The following is a 25,613-nucleotide window of genomic DNA, read 5'->3' as shown; positions in this document are numbered from 1 at the left end:
GGTCCTCAGGAGACCTCATTAGTCAGTGTCCAGTGGACTTGCAGTTGCTAAACTGTCTCATGACTCTCTGAAGGGTGCATCCCATTGTTTTCCTTTCTCCTCCATCTTCATTTTATTGTTGCTTGATTTCGACCCCACTGGACCTTTTGGTTTTCTTTTTTGGAAGGCTTGAACATTGTCAACATGCTTTCCCATCCCCTCATCTTTTCCACTTCAATTAATGTGGAAGGCAGGCTTGATTATGCTTGTTTTTACTTCAGAGTCCCCACATCCGGGAAGCATCACCTCTGCTGGATAACGCTCAGCTGCCACTCACTTCTCCTTTGCTTGTGACCTGAAAACATTTATTACGTGGCTCACTCTAGTCATCACCTGTGCCTCAGTTAATTTTCAGTGAGGTGAGATCTCCTTCTACTAATAATGATTTGGAATATGCCTTTTATTTCTTTGTCCTATCTTCCTTTCTCATTGGAGCTGCAGAGTGCCAGATTCCCAGCCTTGTGAGTGTGTTCTTCACCTTCATCTGACTTACAGGGCTGGGTTCTGGGTGTCTATCTGCTGAGTCCCCACATCTCCAGCAAGTCCAAACCTCTTGTTCAGCACAAACTGTCCTCTGGTTGTCTCTTTGGTTTGGGTCTCTTCTCTTGGCCCATTGGGAGCACAGCACATTTGAAATGTGAGTTTCTTTACCATTGACGTGTTGGGGAAAATCCAAGTCACCATTTCTCTCCCAGGGAATGGCACTCCATGGATTAGAGAATCCTGGAATCTACACGAAGCATCTTTGAGAAGTCTACACAAGATCCCATATGCCCATATGCATGCCAATGGGGTTTGCATGTAAGTAGCAGAAGGCAGGCTTCAGGTCAAGGTCTGAGAAGGATCAGGCAAGCAGAAGCCCTTCAGCATGAGTGTGCCCAGCTGCAGAGAACTTTTTGGATGAAGCACCCTACTTCTCGTGGCAACTATGCTTGTGTTGAATTGAATGACTATATTTATAAAATAGACCCTCTGTATTTCCAAAAAAGGTGTGACACCACATATACTATTATTAAAACAAATGCAAAATAAGACTGGCTAAAATTAAAATGAGAAAAAATTAAAAAATTAGAAATCATTTAGAGGAGAATGAGTAAGACTTTCAGTTCCAGGGTGAGTCAGGCATCACGTCAACAACACAATGAGTAGGACAGACCTTGTGGGGACCCGTGAACCAGGAAGTGACCCTGAAACCCTTGTAGCCCAGACTGAATCACCGGTGTTGATCACCTCTTAGAAGAAAAATGTATCTTTCAAATATCCTTTGCTTATAAATTCCTAGAGATGGATGAAGGAATTAAAGATGATTTTATCTTATTCCTATTACCCTTTAGTCATTCCCAAACTTTCTACTGTGAACACAATTATTTCTATAAACAGAAAGATGCTAATATAAATAAAAGCTGCCACCTATTAAAATTCTTCCTGCATGCCAGTACTGTTCTAAGTGCTACATAAGGATGAACTTGTTTATTTCTCACAACAATCCTGTGAAGTTGATATTATTGCTATCCTCATTTTACAGGTAAAGAAACTGAGGCAAAGAATTGCTGTAGTGGTCCAAGAGCACTGAGTGTGGATTCTAAGCCAGGCAGTCTGGCCCCAATTCTCATGACCATGTTGGTGTGCCTTCAAAAAAGCCCCTGAGTCTAGCAGTCCATGAGGACCCTGTATCAGTGCCTTAATGGTGGGGGGCAGAAAAGACAGGTTGTGCCTGGCATTAGCTTTTGAACAAAGGCTCATGGTGGTGGGAGTACGGCTCTGTCAGATTCAGCTGAAATCCCTCATGTTGCACTGTAAGCCCTTTTTTCACTGCCCTCCAGGCAACTCACATTCTTCTTGCCTGGGATGACGCTGATGGAAAGATTGCTCTGAGTCCTTTCTTTCCAAAGCCCCATAAACCTCTTCTCCTGGAACATATTTCTGAAACCTTTGTCCATTTAGTTTGTTTTTTACACCCATTCCTGTATCTCTGCAGCTCATGCTTGAGCCCTGGGTCCCACACCAGCATAGCCTACCTGAGAGCCCATGCTGAAGCAAAGAAAGAGAGAGAAAGGATTTTGTTGTATAAATATTCTGTGTCCAAATCTGTTTTCATATTCCTTTATAAAATTCTTTTTAAAGAGAATTTATTAATTTATTTTTAGAGAGAGGTGAAGGGAGGGAGACAGAGAGGGAGAGAATCATCTATGTGTGGTTGCCTTTCACATGTCCCCAACAGGGGACCCAAACTGCAACCCAGGCATGTTCCCTGACTGGGAATCAAACCACCAACCTTTGATTCAAAGGCTGGTACTCAATCCACTAAGCTACACTAGTCAGGGCTGATTTCATATTCTGGTTGGAGGCTGGCTTGGGACTAACAAACCCACTGTGTCCCTTGGCCAGGGTTGCATGTCATTAGAGCCCAGAAGTATGTGCACCTGTGCACTGGGGAGGTTCTAATGCGGATAATGAACCACCATTAGGAGAATGAGCTATCTTTATATAATTATACACAAAACCTAAGGTGATCAATGACTCTCTGGGGAGAGCTTCCTTAATGAACTCCAACCTGAGAGAAGAGCTGTAGGCTCACAGTGGAACTGGAAGTGAGGCCACCAGCTGTCACAGTCATTAGTAAAGTGGGTGCTTTGAATAGTCAGCAAAGCTGCTTCAGCTTCAGAGTGCAGACAAGAGAGACAGACTCACTGGGCTCTGGGGAAGTGTATCTGACCTGGAAAAGGTAGGGCCCAGGGGGAGGGGGTAGTAACTGGAGTCCAGGGACCCTGATCACAGTCACCAGATCATTGTTTTCAGCCTCAAGAGGTTTGTTCATTATTTTATTGACGATGCTGTGGTGAAAGCTCCTTTAATGTCCACTGCATGAACACACTTGTAAATATTTAATATCTGATAGGGGAAAATAAAGGTATATCATTGATAGTTTAATTTGCCTTTCTTTGACTATGTGTTAAGTTGAACATCAACATGTACGATTTTTTGATGGCTGCATAATATTCTAACATGAGCACACCCAAACTCATTTGGAGATTTTCCTCCTCCAGGCCATTTTCTTTGCTCCAGTTCTCCATGCCATAATCCATGCAGTGGCTATTCAGGGATATTCCTACAGCTCTGAGCAGCACCGCTGATCATGCCCTTCCTGCCCTAGTTGGGACTGACAGAATTGTTCTCCCCTCTCTTGCCTCTGCTCTGGGTACCACCTTGGAACCTAGATGTTGGGCCTGGTGGTACCACTGACTCAGCATAGCCCTTGGGGCACGTTGCCCCCTTCTCAAGCCTCCCTCTCCTCAGATGGAAAAGCAGCATTTCTAAACTGCTCCAGCCTCACAGTGCTGTATTGTCACTGGACAGTCTATGGAAAAAGAATCAAACCCCCTTCCACACTCTGGCAGTGAACACAGAAAGACACCTTCCTGTCTGCCCCAGACCACAGGACCTGGAGCTTGTGGGAGAGTCTACTGGGATGTTAAAGCCTCAGACTACTGCATAGTCAATATTTAAAACATTTTCTTTGATAAGAATATCCAGAAAAGCAATATATTATTTTTATATTGATACAATTTTTATATTGAAACTTTCAGTTTGTCCAAATGTTTTCTCTCCTAATTTGAAAAGCAGAAGGAACAGTGTGGGTTCAGGGGGTAGAGAGCCTGTGTGACCTTGGGCAAGTGTCTTAACTTTGTGCCTCAGTTTCCCCACCTATAAAATGGGGATAATAGTGATACCTTAAGAGATGAATTTGAGGGTTTTAAACTCTGTGCCTGGCATGTGGTAAGAGCTCAGTATCTATCAGTATTGTCCAAGCCTCATAAGAATCTGATGAACACAGTTTATACAGTACCTGGCAGGATCCTTGGGGTCTGGAAGCCCTCACTCATGAACACTTTTGACGGGATGAATGAAGGATGAAGAAACTGATCCACAGAGAGGTCACTGGACAGTGGTGTGTGTCATGGAAGAACTTGACATTTGGGCCTTGATATCCTGAGTACTTCTCTTTGCCTTGGACTGCCTCCTTTTCAGACTGGGCCCACCCAGACGTGGTGATGAGCAGGTTTTCAACCTGAGGAATTAGGGGAGAGTCACAAATTCATTTAGTTGTTCATGGGCAGCAATTAAACGCAGTGAAATCTATAAAAATAAGAGACATCAAGGCAGCATCAGGGAAGTTGTATGTCTTATGTTGCTCACAGTCAAAGATGTTTGAGAGACATTGGTTTATAGCATTTGTCCAGCAAACTGAAGTTTGAATCCTGATTCAGTAAGCTATTGAGAGGGGTCTGGCAGTAACGGCAAGTGAGGAGGATGGTAATGAAGATGCTGCTGCGGCGGCTGTGACAGTGGAGGGCAGCCAACATTCACTGAGTGCTTGGGGGGTACCAGGTGCTCCTATAAATGTTAACTGCTCTGGTACCTTCTACAACTCTGTGAGGTGGGTACTCTCATTAATTCAGTTTTGCAGAAAAAGAAACTGAGGAACAGAGAGGGTAAGTGATTTGTCCAGGACCATAAACCTCTGGCTCCAGGGGCTATTTCTTAACTACAGTGCTATCCTGCCTCACAAGTAGGTGTTCAATAAGTAACCTATTTTCATTATTATTGAAGAAAAGGGAAAGACTAGACTAATAGTCTAGGCATTTGCCTCTAGAAAGCGTCAGTGACCCTGGCCTTGGATCCTCCCAGGCCGCAAACTGATTGTTCTGCACTACTGGGAGTTGGGGGTGGGGTGGCACAGAGGGTAGGGAGGCTTACCTAATCTCTGGCTTGCCTGGGGAATGTGAGAGGGAAAGGTCCCAAATGGCTTTAGGCAGGCACCAGAAAGAGGAAAAATGAAAACCATGTTAAAGATAAATCGAGCCGTTCTTGAAAGTTAGAAAGTAGACTTAATTAGGACCAGCTCTCCCAATCCAAAACCACAAAAGTTAAAATGGGAAAATATTTCCAGAAATTCCCATTATGTGCTGTTAAAAAATATCTAGAGTCAAATATATGTTTTATTTTATACATGCCTCCAGATAAAAATTACACTTTTATTCTCTCTTACAGAAGATGGAAATGTGAACCCAAATCTAGACAACCCTGAATCAAATTTAGGTTGCCTGCAAGCATTGCCGCTTTCTATCAGCCAGATCTTATTCAAGCTCCTCAAGGAAGAAAAGTGGGAAAAGGATTAACAAAAACAAACAAACAAACAAAAAACATGGCACGGGGGCTGGGAAAGAGCATTTCCTGACAGGCTGTCGCAGTCAGCATTTGCTCCTGTTCCATTAAATGACCTTCCCTGTCATTTCCCTGTCGTTTCCCATTGGTGCCCGTGACGGCACATCTTTCATCACTGTGTCTGCTGTCCTTCTCTGAACTCACGGAAGGGCCACATGTAATTAGAAGAGGTCAGCCAGGGGTGGGGGAGGGAACCAGGCTCACTGTTCCAAATGGGACCTCCGAAAGTCAGACACGAGGTCACTCTGTTCACTGCTCGTCAGTGTCAGCGAGGCCATTAATTGGCCCTGATTTCTCAGAGAGCATTAGGAGATGATTCATGCTGTGAAAAGCTAATCCCTGTCTTCCAAATGGTTGACCCCCCTTTTTTAAACTACTGTGTAGGAAAATGTCTTTACTTAAGTTTTTGAAAATGATTTCTCCATGACAAACCAATGCCTTTTTTGAAAATGTAACTTATCCCCAGAGACAGTCTTGCTTCTTGAGTGGTTTGTCTGGTGCTGGGGGTTCATTCCCTGACTCACAGGATTCGTCAACATTGCACAGGCGTTTTCGTCATTGTCGCCCTGAGGTTTACGCGAGCAGCCTAAGTTGAAGTTGGTAGCCAATTATTTATTGTAGTTCGCCCCTCTCCCCTCGTACAACAGCCATTGGATGTTTATTCTTCAGAAGCCCCATTGTAGGGGTCTGAGTGCAATACGCAAACTCACTGAGAAAGCACCCACGATTGGGTGGGAAACAGCCCAGCCCTGCCATGCCTCTGCTTTTCACAAAGCCACCAGTGTGCTCCCGACGTGGAAGATGCAAGGTGTCCAGATGACCTGGTAACCCAGGGAAGTACTAACATCATTTTCTTTTATCATTTTAGTTAAGAAACGCCATGGTGAATCGAAAGACAGGGAAGTTTTCCATGGAGGTGAAGAAGACAGTGGACAAAGGGGTACATTTTTCTCAAACATTCTTGCCGCTTAATTTAAAACAAACCACTGTGAAAAATTAGCTTTGAAAGCTCTATCTGGAATAAATATCTTTCGCTGAGATCATTTTTCTCTTGTCTTTACTTATCTCAAACAAGATTCATGTAGTACTGTTAACCTGATCATAGTGTGTCCATTTATTTTTATTTATTTCTGAAAACTTCACCTAGCAGACTAACCATGTTTTCTTTTCTCTACGACTTTTTTTTTTTTCAATCTAGAAACGGGTTTTGGTGATGACAAATGACTACTATTATACAGACATCAAGGGTACTCCTTTCAGGTAGAGCTGACCATAATACATGGACATTCCATCAGACCCATCAGTTGTGTTTGTACAAAACCTGCTGACACTCTCAGAGCTCATCATCTGAAGATAACCAAACACCCTGCCAAAAGGCTGGAAAGAGTGAGGAAGGGGCTTTTCCCAGGCTGCTTTTCTTTTTGTTTTCCAGAAGGGGGAAGATGGCTCAGGCTCACGCAGGAGAACTCACTCAAAATTGTCTTGGCTTTGCATCTCATTATTAAGCAAAAATGCTTTGGGGGTTCCAACTAAGGGTGGAGAGACAAGTTCAGAGGGTTACCAGGGTTCTTAACCATCTAACTTGCTGCCGAGTTGAGTTTCATTTCACCTTTTATTTCCATGACCAATAAAAAAAAATAATCCTTCAAACTTGGAGGTAGCATTCCCATCCCTACATGTTGTACTTCCATTTTAATTTCTCTAAACTGTCCTCCTGTGCTTGTCCACCTTTGAAGCCTGTATTTCTCTTTGTAACAGTCCTGAAAAATGGCTTTGCCTCATTGCCTGCTTACAGATGCGTATGTGGCATTCTAACATCTCCCACTACTGTTACCTTGGTGTCGTAGCACCTTTTGTAAAAAGTGATTTCAGTGGGGCTGCTTCATGTTCCTGAACTGGTGCCTTGCAGAGCTAAGGAGAGAAAGAATTTACTGACTATAGATCAATCTGAAAGCTGAACATAGATTGTTGTCATGTGCAGCCAGGGATCATGGGCAGGTTGCATGTAGAACCAAAGCAATGGAGGGAACACATGACCACTAAGTGGGTTTACCAGATGAAGAAACTGTGTTTTCAACACATTCTCTTAATTTAGACAAGCACTGAAAGAAGCTTAAATTAAGCCAAAGAGAGTGTGAAAACTCTATTAGGCTAGGGAGTTGAGCAAAGAAGCTCACAGAATAATAATGTAGCTAAACTCAAGTGGTCATAAAAATTTTCCTTTTTGCCCTCAAGAAAGGGTTAATTTTCCCTGGTGCCGAACTCTAAGGTCTGGAAAGACCTGTGTCTGGCTGAATTAGGGCAGGGGTGCGTAAGGCGGTAGTGAAGAGCAGGGCAAGTGATCCTACTGAGGACATCCAAGAAAGGGTTTTTCTAGGGAGCTAAGCAGTTTGCCACACCTCTTTATAAACACAAGAACAGCCAATTGCTGCTGGCACTTCCAATCAAAAAAATTACTTTGAAACAGCTGATTGAACCTAAGAAAAACCAACAGCAGCTATAATCAATGGGGTTTTGAAAATAAACTGCTGGAAAAATTATTTACAGAACATGAAATAGAAAAGTGCAAAAGGAAAATAAAAAGTTAGCCCACAAGTCTATTCCAGTCGATGGCATGGATTTCAAGGTCTGCTTTGTTTCTCTGCACAGTTTAGGTGTGGCGCTCTCCAGAGGCCATGGGAAGTATTTCTTCCGAGGGAATGTAACTATTGAAGAAGGTAAGATGCTGACTTGATCAGTCTTATCCTTTCCCATTGGGTTAACTGATGAACTTGCTCATCTGTTCAACACTCCGGCCAATCCCTGGACATTTGACCCAACTAATTGTCCACTTGGTGTTACCTTGCTTTCCTGGACTGATTACGAATGGTGGGAACCCTGAGAAGTGGCGGCCTTATGATTTCATTTATTTGTATTCTGCTCTAATCCACAAGGATGTGAAGGCCAATCATCCTCTAACTATATTCTTCTCATCCCTAAAAATCAGTACCAAGAAAAATACAAATTAGTGTATAGCCTGAAGCCAAGGGGGGAAATGAAAACAAAAATATTTAAGCCTTAGTCTCCTACATGCTTGAGCCACAGATTTCACTTGTGTTCCCTGGCACCCCAGGTCCAAAGGGAATTGTGCTCATTGAAATGAGTTACATGGGTCAGAAGGAGTAAGTTATACCTTGAGATTCCCAGGTCCTCTTGTCTCAGTAAAGCACTGTAAACTCCTAGTAAATGTAGCAGTTGTTACAGCTCTTTAAGACTTTAATGTTGTTGTTACAACCCTTGTTTCCCTTTTACTCTCCCTAAAACCCAGCCGCTGGGAATGATGGGTTTCTTCCTATCTCAGTGTCAGCAGCTCACTGGGAGGGGTGGGGCTGGTTTCTGAAGGGCTTCATGCCTAAAGTGGCCTTGAGTACATCCCTTGCCCAACCTGGCTATTAAATTCTGCATCTCCACAAAGAAGGAGGTGGACTAGACCAGTGCTCTTTCTGGGTGTCCCTAGGGAGTATGGCCAAGAGCAGGAAGGTCAGTTCTACAAGTCAGATTTTAATTGGTCAGAGCTGGTTACAAATGAATACAGTGAACTTCCAGAAGCTGGATCATCCTGAGGCTCAGATGTCACTGAGAATGAAGAGTGAGATTGGTTGTCCCTCAGATGCCAGTCTTCATAAATGGTCTTCTGGTTTACTGCTTACTAGCTCTGCATTGTTTCACGGGTGTTGGTTTTGTCTCCCAAGCACTTTGTGACCTTAAGGAATAGGAAAGGGAGTGGAGGGGGACACTGTGACCTGGGCAAAGTGCAGAGTGTCCACTGCAGATGTAATCAACTGTGTGGCCTCTTCTCAGAGACATGCAAGAGAAAATGGGCAACTCTGTGACTTGGGTAAGATGCTCATCAGGATGAGAATACTCCAAGATCATTTTTGTAAATTCTAGAATTTTCTGACTCCATGAACCATGTGTAGCTCTGTGGATATTACTGACTATGAAACCAGAAAATACAGGTCTAAGCCATCTAAGGTTAAGCTAAGGAAATGGCCTATAGTCAGAACAATAGAAGGAGAGATTATTAATCAATTATTTGCCTCTCATATATCCATTCCCTTAGTCAACCCTCAGTACATGAGCTGGCAAGTTGTTTTGCTTTGTCTTTTGGATCATTTCTTTAGTCACCACCCTTTCCCTGTATGCTCCACAGCTGTTAGGCTGAGAGGTCACGAAGAGAGAATTTCAGAGCTAACTATAACCACAATGCAAGAAATTAGTTTGAATCCTCAGGAAGGGGGAGAGTGTCTGGTTGTCCACACAAAGGAGTTCAGACCGTCCTGTCTTTGTTGGTCCTATATGAATAAGAGGGCTTATAGTCCTGCCAACTTTGCTGAGTAACTGAGCCTGAGAAAGCTGCTTCTCCTTAGGCTAACTAGGAAAGGGTCTTTTCATCCGAGAGGGCCAACACATGATTGTGTTGTTCCATTCTTGGAGAAGGAAGGAATACCTTGGGAAAGATAACCACAGTTCTGTAGGATCTTCCATAGGGAATGCTGCCCCACAGAATGTAGGCATTTTCAACATGCTTTGCAAATGCCAGGCAGATATTACAATAATGGTGAACAGGTAGACTTTGCTCCAAGTATGAGGCATCTCTACTGAGGTTAAAGTCATGGGCTGCAGTTCTACTTGCTGAAATCATTCCTCTTGTGAATCTCCATGACACTTTATCTATATCTTTAATATCTGTTATACACAGTGATTGTTCAATCAGTTAGAGCTTATGTTATTATTGTCAGCATTATCAATCATCAGTAGGTGTGATTTTTGTCAGGAGGATCAAAATAAGAGGTAGGAGAATTAGGGAACAATTAAATGTCTTCGGTGCCCTAGGAACTCAGAGAGGGAGCAATCAAAAAGATCTTTCTTTGAGGGTCGCATCTATAAGACCTATGAAATATATCCAGAGAGGGCTTGGTGGATCAAAGTTGATGAGAACAGAAACTAGAAAAATAGATAGACTTGACATCATTAACCCAGTATTCCAGGAAGGTAAGACCCCACGTGAGGGCCTTTGCGCTATACTTCCTTCTGCCATGCCCACTCTCTCCCCTGATACCAACATGGCTCTCTCCCTCACCTCCTTCAGGATTTTGCTTTAAAGTATTTTTCTTAGAGAAGACTTCTCTGATTTCCATAGTTAAAATAAAAAATTTCTTTCTCAACCCTTCACATCTCTTGGCACTTCCTACCCTTGTTACATTCTCTCTTTTTCTTCACAGTCCTCACGACTAACTGATAAGCTATGTATTTTAGTTATTTACTTATCTCTTTTCTGCCACTAGAAAGTAAATACCATGAAGGAAGTGATTTTTGTTTTGCTCACTGCCACGTTCTGAGGTCCTGGACTAGTACTTTGCTCAGTGAATAAATGACAGGAAAGGAAGGAGGGAGGGAGGGAAGAAAGAAGGGCAGATGGATACATAGATTGTCCTAGGGACTAATCACCATCCCATTTAATCCTCTCATGGAGGCTATGAGTTAGGCATTTTTACCTGTGTCTTCTGGCTGATGTAACTCAAACAGTTGAAGTGGCATTCCCAAGATCATTCAACCAGTAGGTGTTAGAGCCAGGATATGGCCACTTGGAAATATATGATGATATTCTATCTAATTTATCCCCTACTTCCTATAAAATCAAACAGGAGTGTGTGATGATAAATCTAGTATTTTTCTATATTTTACACATTTGTACTTGAGGAGAAAATTGAAATCCTATGTGCAATAAGACACTGTTGGTCATTCGAGAAACTTTGACATCCTAAAACAAGCTATAAGCATCATTGGAGTCCCTGAGGTCATCATTCAGAACTATATGTCTGCTGATGACCCATTGAAATGAAGTCACATGAAGACACAAGGAAACAGAGTGATTCCACATAATTAGGATGCTCCAGAACATTCTATAAAAACTCCCAAATTCTCTGCTAACCCCTGTTCACTTAGCTACCTTTCCAGACTGATGACTCATTTTTACTTAGGATTCTGTAATAACTAGCAATTTTTGCTGATCAAAGCAGTTGAATATTGGCAATTTCATATCATTCAACATAATTTCACCCTCACAACCACCCATCAGTTAGAGACTACTATTGTTATTCCTGCCTTGCACATGAAGAGACTGACATTTAGAAAAGTTAAGTAACCTGCTTGTGTCACGCAGGAGTTAATTGCCTAGCCCAGTCCCCAACTCAGGCTTCATGGCCCTCCAAGAGCAGTGTTTCCACCATCATGCTGAACTTCTCTCCCACGACACAGTGGTGTATCACTTCTCTGCAAGGCATTAGGGCTTTCCTGGGATACACAGTCATGGATGGTGGTGGCTCAGTGAGTGGAGTGGGTTCTGCTTGGAAAAGGAGGTGTTTCCTTTGTTTAGAGTTCCTTTTCCCAGGCAGATATCTTTGGGGTTGATGTCTACTCTTAACCACCCCATGGCCCTGCCCAAGAACATTTGAAGTACATGAGAGGATGAGGAGGGTCAGTACCCGACACAGATGGCACTTACTCATTGACTTCTCCTTGACCCCTAGGCCTGCATGACTTAGAACACCCCGATGTGTCCCTGGCAGACGAATGGTAAGAATCAAAGTCCTTCATCAGTTTTAGTATTTGGTGCCCTCTTTGGTCTGAAGTTGTCATACTCCCTCACTCAGTTCTCCCGGTTTGAAGGCAAAGGAAGGTGATGCTGTAAATATTTACATGCTCTTGTTCTGTGCCATGTCATGTTCTTAGGTCCTACTGCAACACTGACCTGCACCCAGAGCACCGCCACCTGTCTCAGTTAGAAGCTATTAAGCTCTACCTCAAAGGCAAAGAACCTCTGCTCCAATGTGAGTGTGCTTCTAAATGTGTGTTGTGGGTGCATGTGGTGGTGGGGAGTGAACTCAAAACCATAACTCAGTTTTCTAGAGAAGCTTTGTTTTGGCAGAGACTATCAGTCACATTAAATCCAGCCAAATGCCTGCATCCTATAGGAACAAGAGAAAAAGTATGGGTTATGAAAAGTCATGCAGAATCCCCAATCCCATATTAACCCTTTACACTGGATTTGTCCCCCTATCAAACCACTTAGGCAAATATCTGAGTAGGATGAAAATGTTACAACTGGGAAGGAACTGGATATATCTGCTCATCCAACTCCTTTATTTTACAAATGATAAACCAGGGCTAGAAATAGGACTAGTCTCATTCAAGGCCATAATCTAGGTCTCCTGGTTCCCTCCAGGGTGGGATCACCACTGTGACATGTTGCCTCCTGTGGGGTATGATCGGCCCCTCTCCTCCCACCAAGTGCCCTCTGATGGAGCTCAATGAGTCAGAAATGGCAGGTGACTCATGCACAGGGAGCAGAGGGGAGAGCAGCAGCAAGGCTGGGGCTCCCTGTATGCAAGATCCGACCTTGAACTAACATACATTAGTTACAGTAGCTAAAGATTGGGCAGAGGGAGACTGACCAAAGAACAGCATGGCACCTGCCCCTACCCCTGACAGATATCACTTATTCAGTGATGTGAAATGTTCTTTATGTATGTTATCTTAGAGCATAGTCAGAGCACCCCTGTGAGAGGTATAAAGAGGTTATCCAGCCCCTAAACCACATCTTCATGAAATGGATTAACTTTTCGGGATATGATCTGGTAGAGGAAGGATCAGATGGTAGTCATAATGAATCATATGATCATTTTTTTCTTTGACTTTTTATTGTCAGTTTTAGAAGTATAGAATTTATATTTAGAAACCATTTATATTTGCCATCCAGCTTTATTAGGTCTTAACATTTTGTCATACTTGCTTCACACACATTTTTAAAGAATGAAACATTATAGATCATGTTGAATCCCCTTGGTGCCCTTGCCCTGTCCTGTTGCCACCCTGTATTTGTTCACCATTCCCATACATTTTACACTATTACTATGTGCTGGGTGGGGCAAAAGTAGGTTTACAGTTGCTCATATGGAAAATAGTACAATAATTAAAAATAGTGATTTAAGAATAAATGTTTCATGTACTCACAATTATATACCTACTTTTGCCTCATCCTGTATATATATATCCATAAAATATGTAACATTTTCCATATTAAAATATATTTTCTATAAAATTTATGTATGGTATACTATATATACTAAATAGTATAATAGTGTATGTATTATTCTACAACTTGTGTTTTCTTTCTGTTTTTTACTTTTTTAAAATATATTTATTGATTATGCTATTACAGTTGTCCCATTTCCCCCCCTTCACTCAACTCCATCCTGCCCACCCCCTCCCTCCCACATCCCCCCCCTATAGTTCATGTCCATGGGTCATACTTATAAGTTCTTTGGCTTCTACATTTCCTATACTATTCTTACCCTCCCCCTATTTTCCACCTATCATTTATGCTATTTATTCTCTGTACCTTCCCCCCTCTCTCCCCCTCCCACTCCCCTATTGATAACCCTCCATGTGATCTCCATTTCTGTGGTTCTGTTCCTGTTCTAGTTGTTTGCTTAGTTTGCTTTTGTTTTTGTTTTAGGTGTGGTTGTTAATAACTGAGTTTGCTGTCATTTTTACTGTTCCTATTTTTTATCTTCTTTTTCTTAGATAAGTCCCTTTAACATTTCATATAATAAGGGCTTGGTGATGATGAACTCCTTTAACTTGACCTTATCTGAGAAGCACTTTATCTTCCCTTCCATTCTAAATGATAGCTTTGCTGGATACAGTAATCTTGGATATAGGTCCTTGCCTTTCATGACTTTGAATACTTCTTGCCAGTCCCTTCTTGCCTGCGAGGTTTCTTTTGAGAAATCAGCTGATAGTCTAATGGGAACTCCTTTGTAGATAGCTGTCTCCTTTTCTCTTGCTGCTTTTAAGATTCCCTTCTTCTCTTTAATCTTGGGTAATGTAATTATGATGTACCTTGGTGTGTGCTTCCTTGGGTCCAACTTCCTTGGGACTCTCTGAGCTTCCTGGACTTCCTGGAAGTCTATTTCCTTTGCCAGATTGGGGAAGTTCTCCTTCATTATTTGTTCAAATATGTTTTCCATTTCTTGCTCTTCCTCTTCTCCTTCTGGCACCCCTAGGATTCGGATATTGAAATATTTAAAGTTGTCCTGGAGGTTCCTCAGCCTCTCCTCATTTATTTGAATTCTTGTTTCTTCATTCTGTTCTAGTTGACTGTTTATTTCTTCCTTCCGGTCCAAACCATTGATTTGAGTCCTGGTTTCCTTCCTGTCACTGTTGATTCCCTGTACATTTTTCTTCATTTCATTTTTCATATCCTTCATATTTTCCTCTGTTTTGCAACCATACTCAACCAATTCTGTGAGCATCCTCATTACCAGTGTTTTGAACTGTGCATCTGATAGGTTGGCTATCTGTTTGCTGCTTAGTTGAATTATTTCTGGAGCTTTGAAGTGTTCTGTCATTTGGGCCTTTTTTTTTTTTTGTCTTGGCACCTCTGTTACTTAAGGGGGCGGAGCCTTAGGTATTCACCGGGGTGCGGTAACGCTGGTCACTGCACTGTGACGCTGTACGTGGGGGAGGGGCCGAGAGAGAGCAATGGCACCCAGTCCACTCTCTGCCGGATTTCAGTCACTTCCTCCACTACCCACAATCAAATTGGGCCCCTCTGGTGCTGGTTCCCGAGTGGGTGGGCTTGTGCACACTCTAGGCCCCTGTGGGTCTCTCCAATGACCTCTCCTGTGAGGCTGGGTGTTTCTCCAGCTGCTGCCCCAATCCCCACAGGTGTTTTCACTCAGAGGTTTGAGGCTTTATTTCCCGGTGCTGGAGCCCTGGGTTTCGCAGTCTGCTTTGCTTCCCCGCCATTTGTCCTGGTTTATCTATGCGGGAATGTGGGGCTGCAGGGTGCTACTCACCACACTGCCTCCCCGTTCTCCGCCACTCTGAGTCTGGCCCTCTCAGTTTATCTGTGCACGAATGTGGGGATGAAGGGTCTGCTAGTGGTCAGGCTGCCTGCCCCGTTTGCCCCACACTCTGCCAGTCTCGGTCCCGCCAAGGCAACACGAGGGAGTCGTCTCCGCCCCGGCTGCCCATCTCTGCCCCTCCTACCGGTCTGGATGAATGTTTATTTTTTATCTACTTGGTGTCAGACTTCCTTGCTGTTCGATTTTCTGTCAGTTCTGGTTGTGTGAGGAGGTGCAGTGTGTCTACCTACGCCTCCATCTTGGTTCTTCTGGTACAACTTGTGGTTTCACTTATACTTATTATAATTGTGTTGATCATTTAGCTCTAATTTATTTTTTTTTGAATTACTATACATAAAGTATTCCACTGCATGATTACTTATATTTCTCAGTTTATCCTTTATTTTTTTTTGTGGGGGATGAATTATTTTCATTTTTTTTTTTGCCTTTATAACAAAGCTCCACCATGTTCATGGCCCCCAGCCTAGAGGAGACTGACCCACTATGTGTGATAATTAGCTGCCCCCCATTGTGGTGTGAGGGAGGGCTCTAGGATGCCTCTGCTAGACTCGTGACATCCTCCGGGTTCTTTAGCCTCTTCCACAGAGCTCTGCCAAGAGTTCTTTGCAAAGAGACTTATTTCCCATTCCAAAATGAAAAAGAATTAATGGGGAAAATCACAAAATAAAAAGTACCAGGTGTTATGAGGTTATCATATCCCTTTCCCTTCTTACAATGGACTGAAATCGGGGCCCTGAAGAATCAGAGGTTTTGACAGAGACAGAAATGGAATGAGAAGTGCAAACTTCCCAAGAACTGTTGCCTTCTGGTCTCACAGCTCTGGCATGAGGCCTGTGGCATGAACTACTAGAAGGGGAGAGAGCAGAAAACAGAAGTGTGAGATATCCAAGACTCTCCATTTACTATTGTCTCATCCAAACGCTTAGGGGGCTGCTGGATTGCTGGTGTATCAGGCAGCAGACTGTTTCGTATTTTCAGCTGATGGGAGGTTGATGTAGAAAGCAACCCACTGTGTGAGAATGTAGCCTGCAGATACTACAAAATGAGCCCAGTGAATTCCTCTTGTGCCTGGCTTTGGGGCCCAGCCAAAGCCATCTTTCAAGTCTGTCCCTCCCAACAGGTGACAAAGAACTGATACAGGAAGTCCTTTTCGATGCCGTGGTGAGTGCTCCCATTGAAGCCTATTGGACCAGCCTTGCCCTCAACAAATCTGAGTAAGTGGTTGCACGTGTCCCCCTTTCATGGCCATTTCCCCACAAACAGTCCAAAATATGGTTATAGTTTAAGAACTAAACTGTTTTAGGAGCCTGGTGTTAAAGTTCTTTAATTTTCCCCAAAGCTCCAAACCACAAGAGCTAGAACAGATTAGCGGCTGGGGCTTGGATGGCAAGCTACTGGGTATGACATATAATTTGTTTGAGTTTTAACATTACATGAAATTTGGTATGCTGAGGTAGGGTGACACTTCGAATAGGCTTGGGGGTGGGGCAAAAGGAGCGTTTTGCTTCCTGTCCTGCCATGGCTGCCTCTGCTTCACAGTCTAGGGGAACCTGGGTCCAGGCCAGGTTAGCTTGTGAGTAGGATGGGGAGGAGAGAGCTCTGTTTCATTATGGCATCGGATAAAACCCTGTGGCTTCATTTCCAAAGTGGGAGGTGCTGGGGACTGGAGGTAGTTGTTGTCAAAGGGTCAGAACTGCTTCAGCAGTTTATTAGTACGATTAATTATTATTATTACATTTACTACTATTTTAGGTAAGCTCCTAAAGATTTAAAATAGTAAGAAAACCATTTATTTTTCTGATACCTTCACGTCATACATAATCCAGTTCTCATTCCTTTTCTGCTCTTTATTAATTTATTTTCTTCTTTTATCTTTACTTTTGTATATTCTCTTCTGTCCTGTACATTCTGCTCTCAATTTCACTCATCCATTCATCAAGTATTGATTACATGTTTGTTATGTGCCATGGATGGGGCTAGGTGTTGGTAAAATGAGGTAACTCAATTAAACACAGTCCTTACCATTGTAGTACCTGTGGCATATGGTATGCTATATTATGAAGAATTTTGATAACTGTGTTGAAGGTAAATAAAGGCATGGAGATTGTAACAAGACCTAGAGTGGAGATGGAAGAGGGGGAAGGCTTTTCTGAGCTGGAACTAGTTCAAGGGCTGGGGAGCATTTCAGGGAATTAGAACAGTATGTGCAAGGGCCCTGAGGTAAGGGAGTATTTCACACATTTGAGGAATTTAAAGAAGGCCAACAGAGGTTAGATTGGAACATATTTGGAGATGAGTTTGCACAGGGGACAGGCAGTTCGGGACCTTGGGAATCAAGTTAAAGATTTTGAACTTTATACTCAAGAGTATGGGAAAATCATTGAAGGGTTTTAATAAGGACATTTTAAGGTTCTAAGGACATGATTAGATTTGTATTTTTAAAGATCCTTCTGCCGCTGTGTGGACAGTAGATTGTAATGGGGTAAGAAAAATACTGGAGGCATTCCCAGGGGTTTACCACTCGGACAGGATAGTGGTAGTGGGCACAGAGAGGAGAGATGCCCATGTGGCATGCTTCAGAAGTAAGAATCCCAGAACTTGATGATGGGTTTTCTGTGTGAGAGGAAGGTGGCTGAACTGTCAAGGATCATGCTCAGGTTATTGACATGAATAATTTGGTGCCATTTCCTAGGATGGGAAACAACATAGAGCAGGTCTGGGACTCTACTTTGCCAAAGTTCTTTTCTAGACATATTTTTAAAAGATTTAAAAATTTTTTTTTCTAGAGAAAGGGGAAGGGAGGGAGAAAGAGAGGGAGAGAAACATTGATGTGTAAGAGAATCATCTATCAGTTGCCTCTCACATGCCCCCAATGAGGGACTTGGCCCGCAACCCAGGCATGTGCCCCAGTTGGGAATTGAAATGGTCACCTTTTGATTTGTGGGGCAATGCCCAATCCGCTGAGCCACACCAGTCATTTTAAGATTAAAATGAGTCTAATTCTCCCAAGTAGAGATGTGAGGAAGCAATTTAATACGTGAGCCCGAACCTCCAAAGAGAGACTACCATTCTCATTAGATTTGCAGTGTTTTGGGAATGCTTACCTACATGGATCTTATTCCCTGGGATGTTGGGAAAAAGTCAGAGCCTTTCCTGTGATTGCATTGTCTATTTGATGTGGAAATGTTTCTTTTAGGCTTTCATGAAACTCAAAATCTTGGGCAAAGTTTGCTGATTCACTCCTGACACATGCTACAGATTTCCAAAATGGTAGCTTGCTTTGTAGTCCACATCTGTAACTGATTGGGCAGCTTGACTTTTCAATTCAGTATTGGCTACAAACAGAAACAAATGCATAATGTTGGTTTTATTCACCCCTAAATACTTAAAAGTAGTATTGACCACTTTGACTACCATAAAGATCAAGTAACCAAATGATTTTATATTGCAGATGACATGGATAATGCTTGGAATCAAATTGTTACTGGCACCCTGGGCAGGGAAGCAAACTCAATATCAGTATTCTCTTCATATTTTTATTGAAAATAAAATTACATATTTGTTGAGAGAACCATTTGATTTTTTAAAAGAAATATGCATTACAAATTTCCTAAAGAACATGTTCAAACATAAAATAACCTTGAAAGTTGAAAAAAAAAACTCTTCAGTGAATTTTCAAGTGACTTTTCTTGTTAAGGCCATAGGCTCCTATGAATGGCACCTGCAGGGCTATTGAAAGAGGCCATATCTTTACTCACCTCCCTGGGGTTGGTGGTGAGGCCAAGCCTATGGTCTGGTAGAAGTTGCATGTTGGTGCCCCCAAATGGTGTTGCATTCAACTCTTAGACATTTCCACTGTGGGATGCTGCAGATTTGATTCAATGGCTCAGTTGCTTATTTTTGCTAATGACGGATTCCACAAATGGTCTCAAGTCCAAAAGCAGACTTTGTAGCATCAATGCAAAAAAACTCACTTTCAGGATTTGCTTCCTCTCCTTAAAGTTGTTCCCATTCTCAGCCTGCTCTCTCTGACTTGTATCCAGAAACTTGAGATAAAGGTGTGCTTATTTAGCTTTGGGGGTATATTTTCTCATGATGCTTTCATTGTCACAGAGTTCTTAGATTTTCTTACAAGAATTAGGATGAAAACTTTTATAAGTGATAGTTTGCATTCCGTGCTTGGGTGTGTGTGTGAGTGTGTGTGTGTGTGTGTTTCTATAATCTCTTTTTAAATTTCAGGTTTCAAAACTGCTATTCCATAAAAGATTCCATTAGTCTTAAAATGAAAAAGCCATTATCTGCTCACTGGAAGAACCCCCCTGATATCTGCTGCTGTGTTTCAGAAATTCTGACAAGGGCGTGGAGGCCGCCTTCCTCGGCACTCGCACTGGCCTCTCGAGAATCAACCTGTTTGTTGGGGCTGAGCAGCTCACCAATCAGTAAGTAGGAGGGGTCCTCTGTGGGGCCCAGGGACATCCTGAGATGGGAAGTTCAAAGGGACACTTATTTCATTTCTTGATTCTACCACTGGTAGAAACAAAATTCAGGCCACCCCAGGCCTGTTGACATTTTTGTTCTCTGTTCTACCACGGGGGCCCCAGTCTGTGTGTTCACCTGCCTGTTGGCCCTTCCACAACCCTTTGTTCTTCAGGCTTGTTGGCTTCTGTCCACTGTCCTGGAGTCTTATCCCACCCTGGTGAGTCATTTCAGAACTCTGGAAATCATGAGGCTGCTGGGGGGCAGCCAGAGGGAGGATGGCTCATCCCTTGACACATGGCTTCAGGGAGTTCAGCTGTTCTGCAGCTCTGCTGAGGAATTCCTGCCTGTCCAAGAATCTGTATTTCAAGTCTGCTGTTTATTTGTTTGTGTATGTTTTGATAAACCTCTGTGCCTCTGCCTGGAGCCTGAGAACCTGTTAGAGCCCACACCCAGGAGTGAGCAGTGTGGTGTCACCTGGTTAGACAATGTTTAATTGTGCTTCCAAAGAGACCCAGAAGGACAGTGTGCAGAGCATTGCCAAATCCAGGACCCAGATGGCCTGAAACCACTGCTCAGTCCCTGTGTCTTCAGAGAGCCACAGGGCTTTAACTCTTCACGATAGTGTTTGCCCAGAGCTGGTGTGAACCTGGGAAGCCTTTTCTGAGCCTATTCATAAGTTCTCAACTTTTTTTTCTATGAAGCAAAAGACCTTATTAAGCCAGGAACAAATGGCATCTGAGATTCACGAAGTTTGCAAAGTGTATATGTGGGGGTTCAGAGGCTATTGGAAAACCTCACACACACTGACCTTTGGGGTGAACAACCAAGAGTTAGTGACCCAGCGGGGGTTCTTTTCCATCAAGCTCAGTTCAGCAGTGCTCTTGCCTCTGTTAGATGAGGTCCTGACACCACTAGACAACCTCATAAATCCAAGTCTGGTGTCTGGCAGGTTGATAGATTTTTAGATGATCTGTGGACTTGCTTTTTATTCCTATTCAAGGACTCTCTGTCTCAGCATCTCAAATTTGTCATTTAGGAAGCTGAGTATAGTTGTGACTTTATTTTTTCAAGCCCTCATTTACCCTTTACCCTTGAACAGTTATTTTTCTAGAGGGCAAGTTCTAGAAAGAAATAGAAGTGTTCAGATACACATCACCTTCTCCTTTTAGGATCCAGAAAGGCAATGGGAAACACAAGGGTAGATTGTCTAATGCTCAGAGATGAAGGGTGTTGCTTGTTTTGATATCAAAACAAACAAACAAGAAAATAACAACCACAGAACGTGGCATCTTGCTAGCCTGTTACCCGGGCTGTCATGGAAGTTGAAAGATGGCCACATGATGCTCGGGTTGCTGAGATGTGCACCTGGCTTGTCTCACTCATTGCTTTCACTCTGTGCATCTGAAAAATGGGATGATGATCTCCCTGAGTTACTGTGAGGACCCAAAACTCATAGATATGAAACTGCTTTGGGAAGCTAGAAACTCATACACAGCTATGAGTTCTAGTCTCTGTGATATTACAGTGACTCAGAGTGAGCACTCATTAGATATCTAAATGGATGAAATAATTCATTTGTCTTAAAAAAAATATATCATTGATTCATATAGAGGTACCTTGAGTTCTGTTGTCTTAGGGTCTTAGACCTGCCTACCTGCTCCAATCAGATGGTCTTCACTGAGACCCAATTAATTGGATACACTCTATTACCTAGGGCTAGAAAGCTTTTAGAATTTCTTTTTTTAAAGGGTATACAAGAAAGAGTTCAAAATTTGGGGGAGAGTACTAGATACAAAGTTCCCATCCCAGAGCTAACTTACACTATCATCAGCCTCCTATACTGGGGTTCCATCTCCTATCCCCACCGTCTGCTCTTGGAAGCATTTCCATTATAGTTCATGGCCTCCATAACCTGTCATCAACCCCCATATTTACAGCATATTCTGAATGTGGCCTCATATTACAGTAGCATGCACAGCACCCAGTGATGTGAGCCTCCACACTGCAGTTACTGCTCTCCTTCTCCCACAGTCCTAACTTTCAGATATGAGCACTTTACGACACCCATTTGACCCACAGAGAATGAAAGAAGCTCCTGGGCTTTAAGAATCCCATGTATTTGTTCGAGCCATTTTCAGTTTACATAGCCCTCTGATTTGAAGTGCTGTGTAATCTGATGGTATCCTGGTAAGTGTAATATTACTATTCTCGTTTTGTAGATGAGACTCAGTAACTGACTCAAGTAACTCACTCAAGGTCATTCAGCTCTGCCTGACACCTAGACCTATCTTACACGATACCACAACAGCCCCTAGGACACAGAAGAAGGCTTTTACCTCACCCAGAAGTGTTTATCTTCCTTGAGAGCGTTTTCAGAGATTCTGTGGAATCAGATCTCTCCTTCCTGCTTCCCTCTGAATCACTGCTTGGTAGTTGTCAGGCCCCCCAAGGTGTCCTGGCAACCAGAGCCTCTCACATTCACAGCAGAGCACTGCGGGCTCCTGCGGGCTGCCCCAGCCTCCAGCATGGTCTGGTTCTACCCAGCAGGCATCAGGCACCCAGAGGTACCATGTTCCAGACCTATCACCTGCCATCCCCAAAGCCTGAATGTCTCCATCATACAGTCCAAATGACTACAGAAGGGCCCACTACAACACCTGCATGTCAAGGGCACCTTGTTCCAGTGGTTATGTGCATCTTCCCAATGACCAGAAGTGACACAACAGAACATGTCATGACTGTGCCTGTGGCTGAGTGTGGAAGCAGGTGTTCATTCCACCCAGGGATGGGTAACTGTCTCCTTCCCATGCCTCTTCAAGGAGGCTTATGAAGACCCTCATCCCCAAAGAAAAAATGAAAAAGCTCACATTTCAATTTTTGTGAAGCCTTATGATTTTAGAATCAGAAAACAACCTAGTGCAGTACAGCAGAGCCAAGAGGTGCTGTCCGTGCTGCCAGTCCAGGAACTCCCCACACCCAGCATTCTACAGAGCCCAGGGGTCTCTGTACACTTTCAGTCTTGCTCATGGCTTCAAAGCTGGCCTGCTGAATAAGAGCAGAGTGCTTTTTCCAGCTTAAAAAAATAAGATTTTAATTTCTGGAGCATCTTCCTGTTGGTGAGAATCAGTAAGCAGATATAGGCAGCAAGGTCAGACCATTTTTGGTCTACTATGTCCAGGTCCAGTAGCTTAGAAGTTCATAGGGGTGTTAACCAAATAGAGCCCTTACAAAAAAAGATGCTCATACTTTTGAGGGATTTGAAAGAACTAAGAACTATTATTTAGAAAAGATGTAGCAAAATGTCTTTACTACTTGAGATGTTCTTATCTGGATGAGATTTGATACATTCTGTGATCATTAAGCATGTACAAAGCACCTAATGAATGGTAGGATGTGGGAATGTCAAGAAAAATAAGGTCTCTGCCCTTAGGGAGGAATTAGGATGTGCCAGCATGAGTTCCAGAGAGGCACAGTTCAGTGCTAGGAACTCTGAGGGTGGCCCCTGACAGCATGGGCTTCGTGTCGAAGGAGTGAGTCCTGCATCTTTGGAAGAGATCAAGGGATCACAGGTTGGCCGTCCCCTAAAACTATAGAATGCTCTCCTAAACTGGATGCCAAGCTCAAGTAGTTTCAAATAACCAATGAGTTACAGTTTAGCACATAAATTTGACCATGATGCGACAATAGAGAATATCTGAGTATTCCTCTCCATGGTCGGATGATCTAACTCAATGCTGCAAATGGCTGGATTGAAAATGGTGCCATTTCTGGGTCAACTAGTGGCCTTTTCCCTGCATACACTTTGTCCCCTGATTGGTCTCCCTTCCTGAACGATCTTTGCAGAGTGTGGACTAACCAGACAGTCATTTCCTCCCCTGAGGGGGACCCTATCAGCCAAAACCAAGCACTCAGGTGCTGGAGAGTAAATGTGACTCTTTATTGATAACTCAAGCAAGAAACTCTCATTGGGACTTCATTACATTTAGGGCCGTGGAAGAACGGAAAAACGTGAACAAAAGCTCCTTTTCTCAAAGATCTTGGGAGGCTTGGGATGGAGGCATGAAAATTGTGCAGATAAAGCTGAGGGAAAGGAAGACTGTGTGTGAAGAACTGAGGCTGTGGGCCCTGGTGTGGGGCAAGCACATGCATGGGACTTTGTGGATTTGTGTGGTAGGTGGTATTTGAGGCACTCCTTGAAATGAGTAAGACTTTGATGGGAAGGAGGGAGAGTGCATGTAGCCTTCCAGAAAGAAGGCGCCCCATAGGCAGGGATGGTGTAGGACTGACGGAGGGACTGGCAGCAGTCCTGTTTGGCTGGAGAGCAGGGAAGAGGGAAGAAGGTCACAAAGATCCCCACGTGGGCCCACTTTACCTCCTTTACACTTTTTCTAGGAAGAGTGAGATCTACTTAAGAAGTAGGTCCTTCTGAGGACCAACTGTGTCCATGTGGTAGATTTTAAGGCAAGACAAAAATTGTTGACTACCCTTTGGTCTTCTGATATGATTTCTGGAGGCTCTGTTAATTCACTAGATATACTAGGAAAAATAATTTCACCCACTGGGGTTTTGATTGCCAGGGCTCTGCAAGATATTTCTGAATCATCGGAGGTACATCTAGGTGCACAGGCCCTGTGAGAAAGGCAGGTTGGGGTTCTAAAGGCAAACACTGTTTTTATCTGACAAAGGCTGTCTGTTGGGGTGCACCCGGGTCTGGCTTTTCCTTGCCTGAGAGGTACTGTGCTCTTCTTACTCCTTTCCATTTCAAGGGACTTCCTGAAAGCTGGAGACAAGGAGAACATTTTTAATGCAGACCATTTCCCTCTTTGGTACCGAAGAGCTGCTGAGCAGATTCCAGGGAGCTTTGTCTACTCCATCCCCTTCAGCACAGGTGGGTGTCCTTGTTGGAGGTAGGGCTCTGTCATTAGGTCCTGCTCGCCAGGGCATTGCCTGCAGAGTATGAGGGATCTGCTGAATGCTGAGGGGAGCCAAAGTCAGCCTTGAGAGCCAGTGCTGAATATCAGCCCAGTGCTGAACCAGTGACCTGTTGTATAAGTGTAACAGCCCCCAATTAAATGAAGCTCTTCTTACTTAGCCAGGTTTTGCAATAAGCATTTCAAAAGTAGGACCATTATTCTGTACCATGTGGAATTTAAATACAGACTTCTCAGAAGATTTTTTTAAATGCTGTCATAGCCCTATTTAAAGAAAGTTCAGGCAGGCATAACATCCTTTGCCAAAACCTTCAGCAAGTCACATCACTTTGGAGGCCCACAGCTCCCCATCAGCATGGAACTGATTTAAATCAACATGCAGGAGTAAAGACTAAGAGTTTGTATAGCCTTTGCTCTCCTGACAGAAGGCTGCAGTGACCAATGGGGGGCATGTAGCCAATGATTTTTTCAGTCCTAAGATTTTATGATATTATACAAAAAAATAAGGTCAGCCTCCCCCAGAAAAGAACAGCACACTGTCTTATTCCAACCCCAGTTGTAGCAGCAAGCCAGACCAGAAATGCTTTCCAATTGTCCTTGGCTTTTTCTTGTCTCATGCATCCAATATTGTCAGTGTTCATTCTGTGTCAGGCTCTGTGCATCATGGAAACGTCAGAGATGAATAAGACCCAGCTCTGTGAACTTGGATTGCTCCGGACAGTTCAGTCTGAACTTATGTTTTATATCAGGGCCTTTTGCATTAACCTCATACAAACATTCTCAAGTCAACCCTAATGGAGGCTCTTGAATGCTGAGTGTCAAAGACCCTTCATTTCATTTCCATGAATGAAAACACCTTCAGAAAAGGTTCTTTTGAAATCTGCATAAGACATGATGATGAGAGTTATCTAATAATCAGTTGAATGGACTCATTATAAAAAAGGTCCCTCATTAATGAAGATAT

At 43.2% G+C, this 25,613-nt stretch overlaps 1 protein-coding gene across 1 annotated transcript in view; it reads left to right on the top strand.

The window, feature by feature from the left end:
• Positions 1 to 25,613, top strand: part of CACNA2D3 (calcium voltage-gated channel auxiliary subunit alpha2delta 3) — an 870,474-nt gene that overhangs the window by 675,819 nt on the left and 169,042 nt on the right. Inside the window, exons 19-26 of the mRNA XM_045192346.2 lie at positions 6,134 to 6,205; positions 6,464 to 6,525; positions 7,915 to 7,982; positions 11,838 to 11,883; positions 12,040 to 12,137; positions 16,360 to 16,453; positions 19,583 to 19,678; positions 24,485 to 24,606. Of these exons, the coding sequence (XP_045048281.1) occupies positions 6,134 to 6,205; positions 6,464 to 6,525; positions 7,915 to 7,982; positions 11,838 to 11,883; positions 12,040 to 12,137; positions 16,360 to 16,453; positions 19,583 to 19,678; positions 24,485 to 24,606 (658 nt within the window). The remainder of the gene's footprint in view (positions 1 to 6,133; positions 6,206 to 6,463; positions 6,526 to 7,914; positions 7,983 to 11,837; positions 11,884 to 12,039; positions 12,138 to 16,359; positions 16,454 to 19,582; positions 19,679 to 24,484; positions 24,607 to 25,613) is intronic.

The sequence above is a fragment of the Desmodus rotundus genome, chromosome 8, assembly GCF_022682495.2.
Source record: "Desmodus rotundus isolate HL8 chromosome 8, HLdesRot8A.1, whole genome shotgun sequence".
Taxonomy (NCBI): Eukaryota; Metazoa; Chordata; class Mammalia; order Chiroptera; family Phyllostomidae; genus Desmodus; species Desmodus rotundus.
Note: the sequence above shows the minus strand (reverse complement) of the source record. Positions and strands in the feature narration are given on the sequence as shown.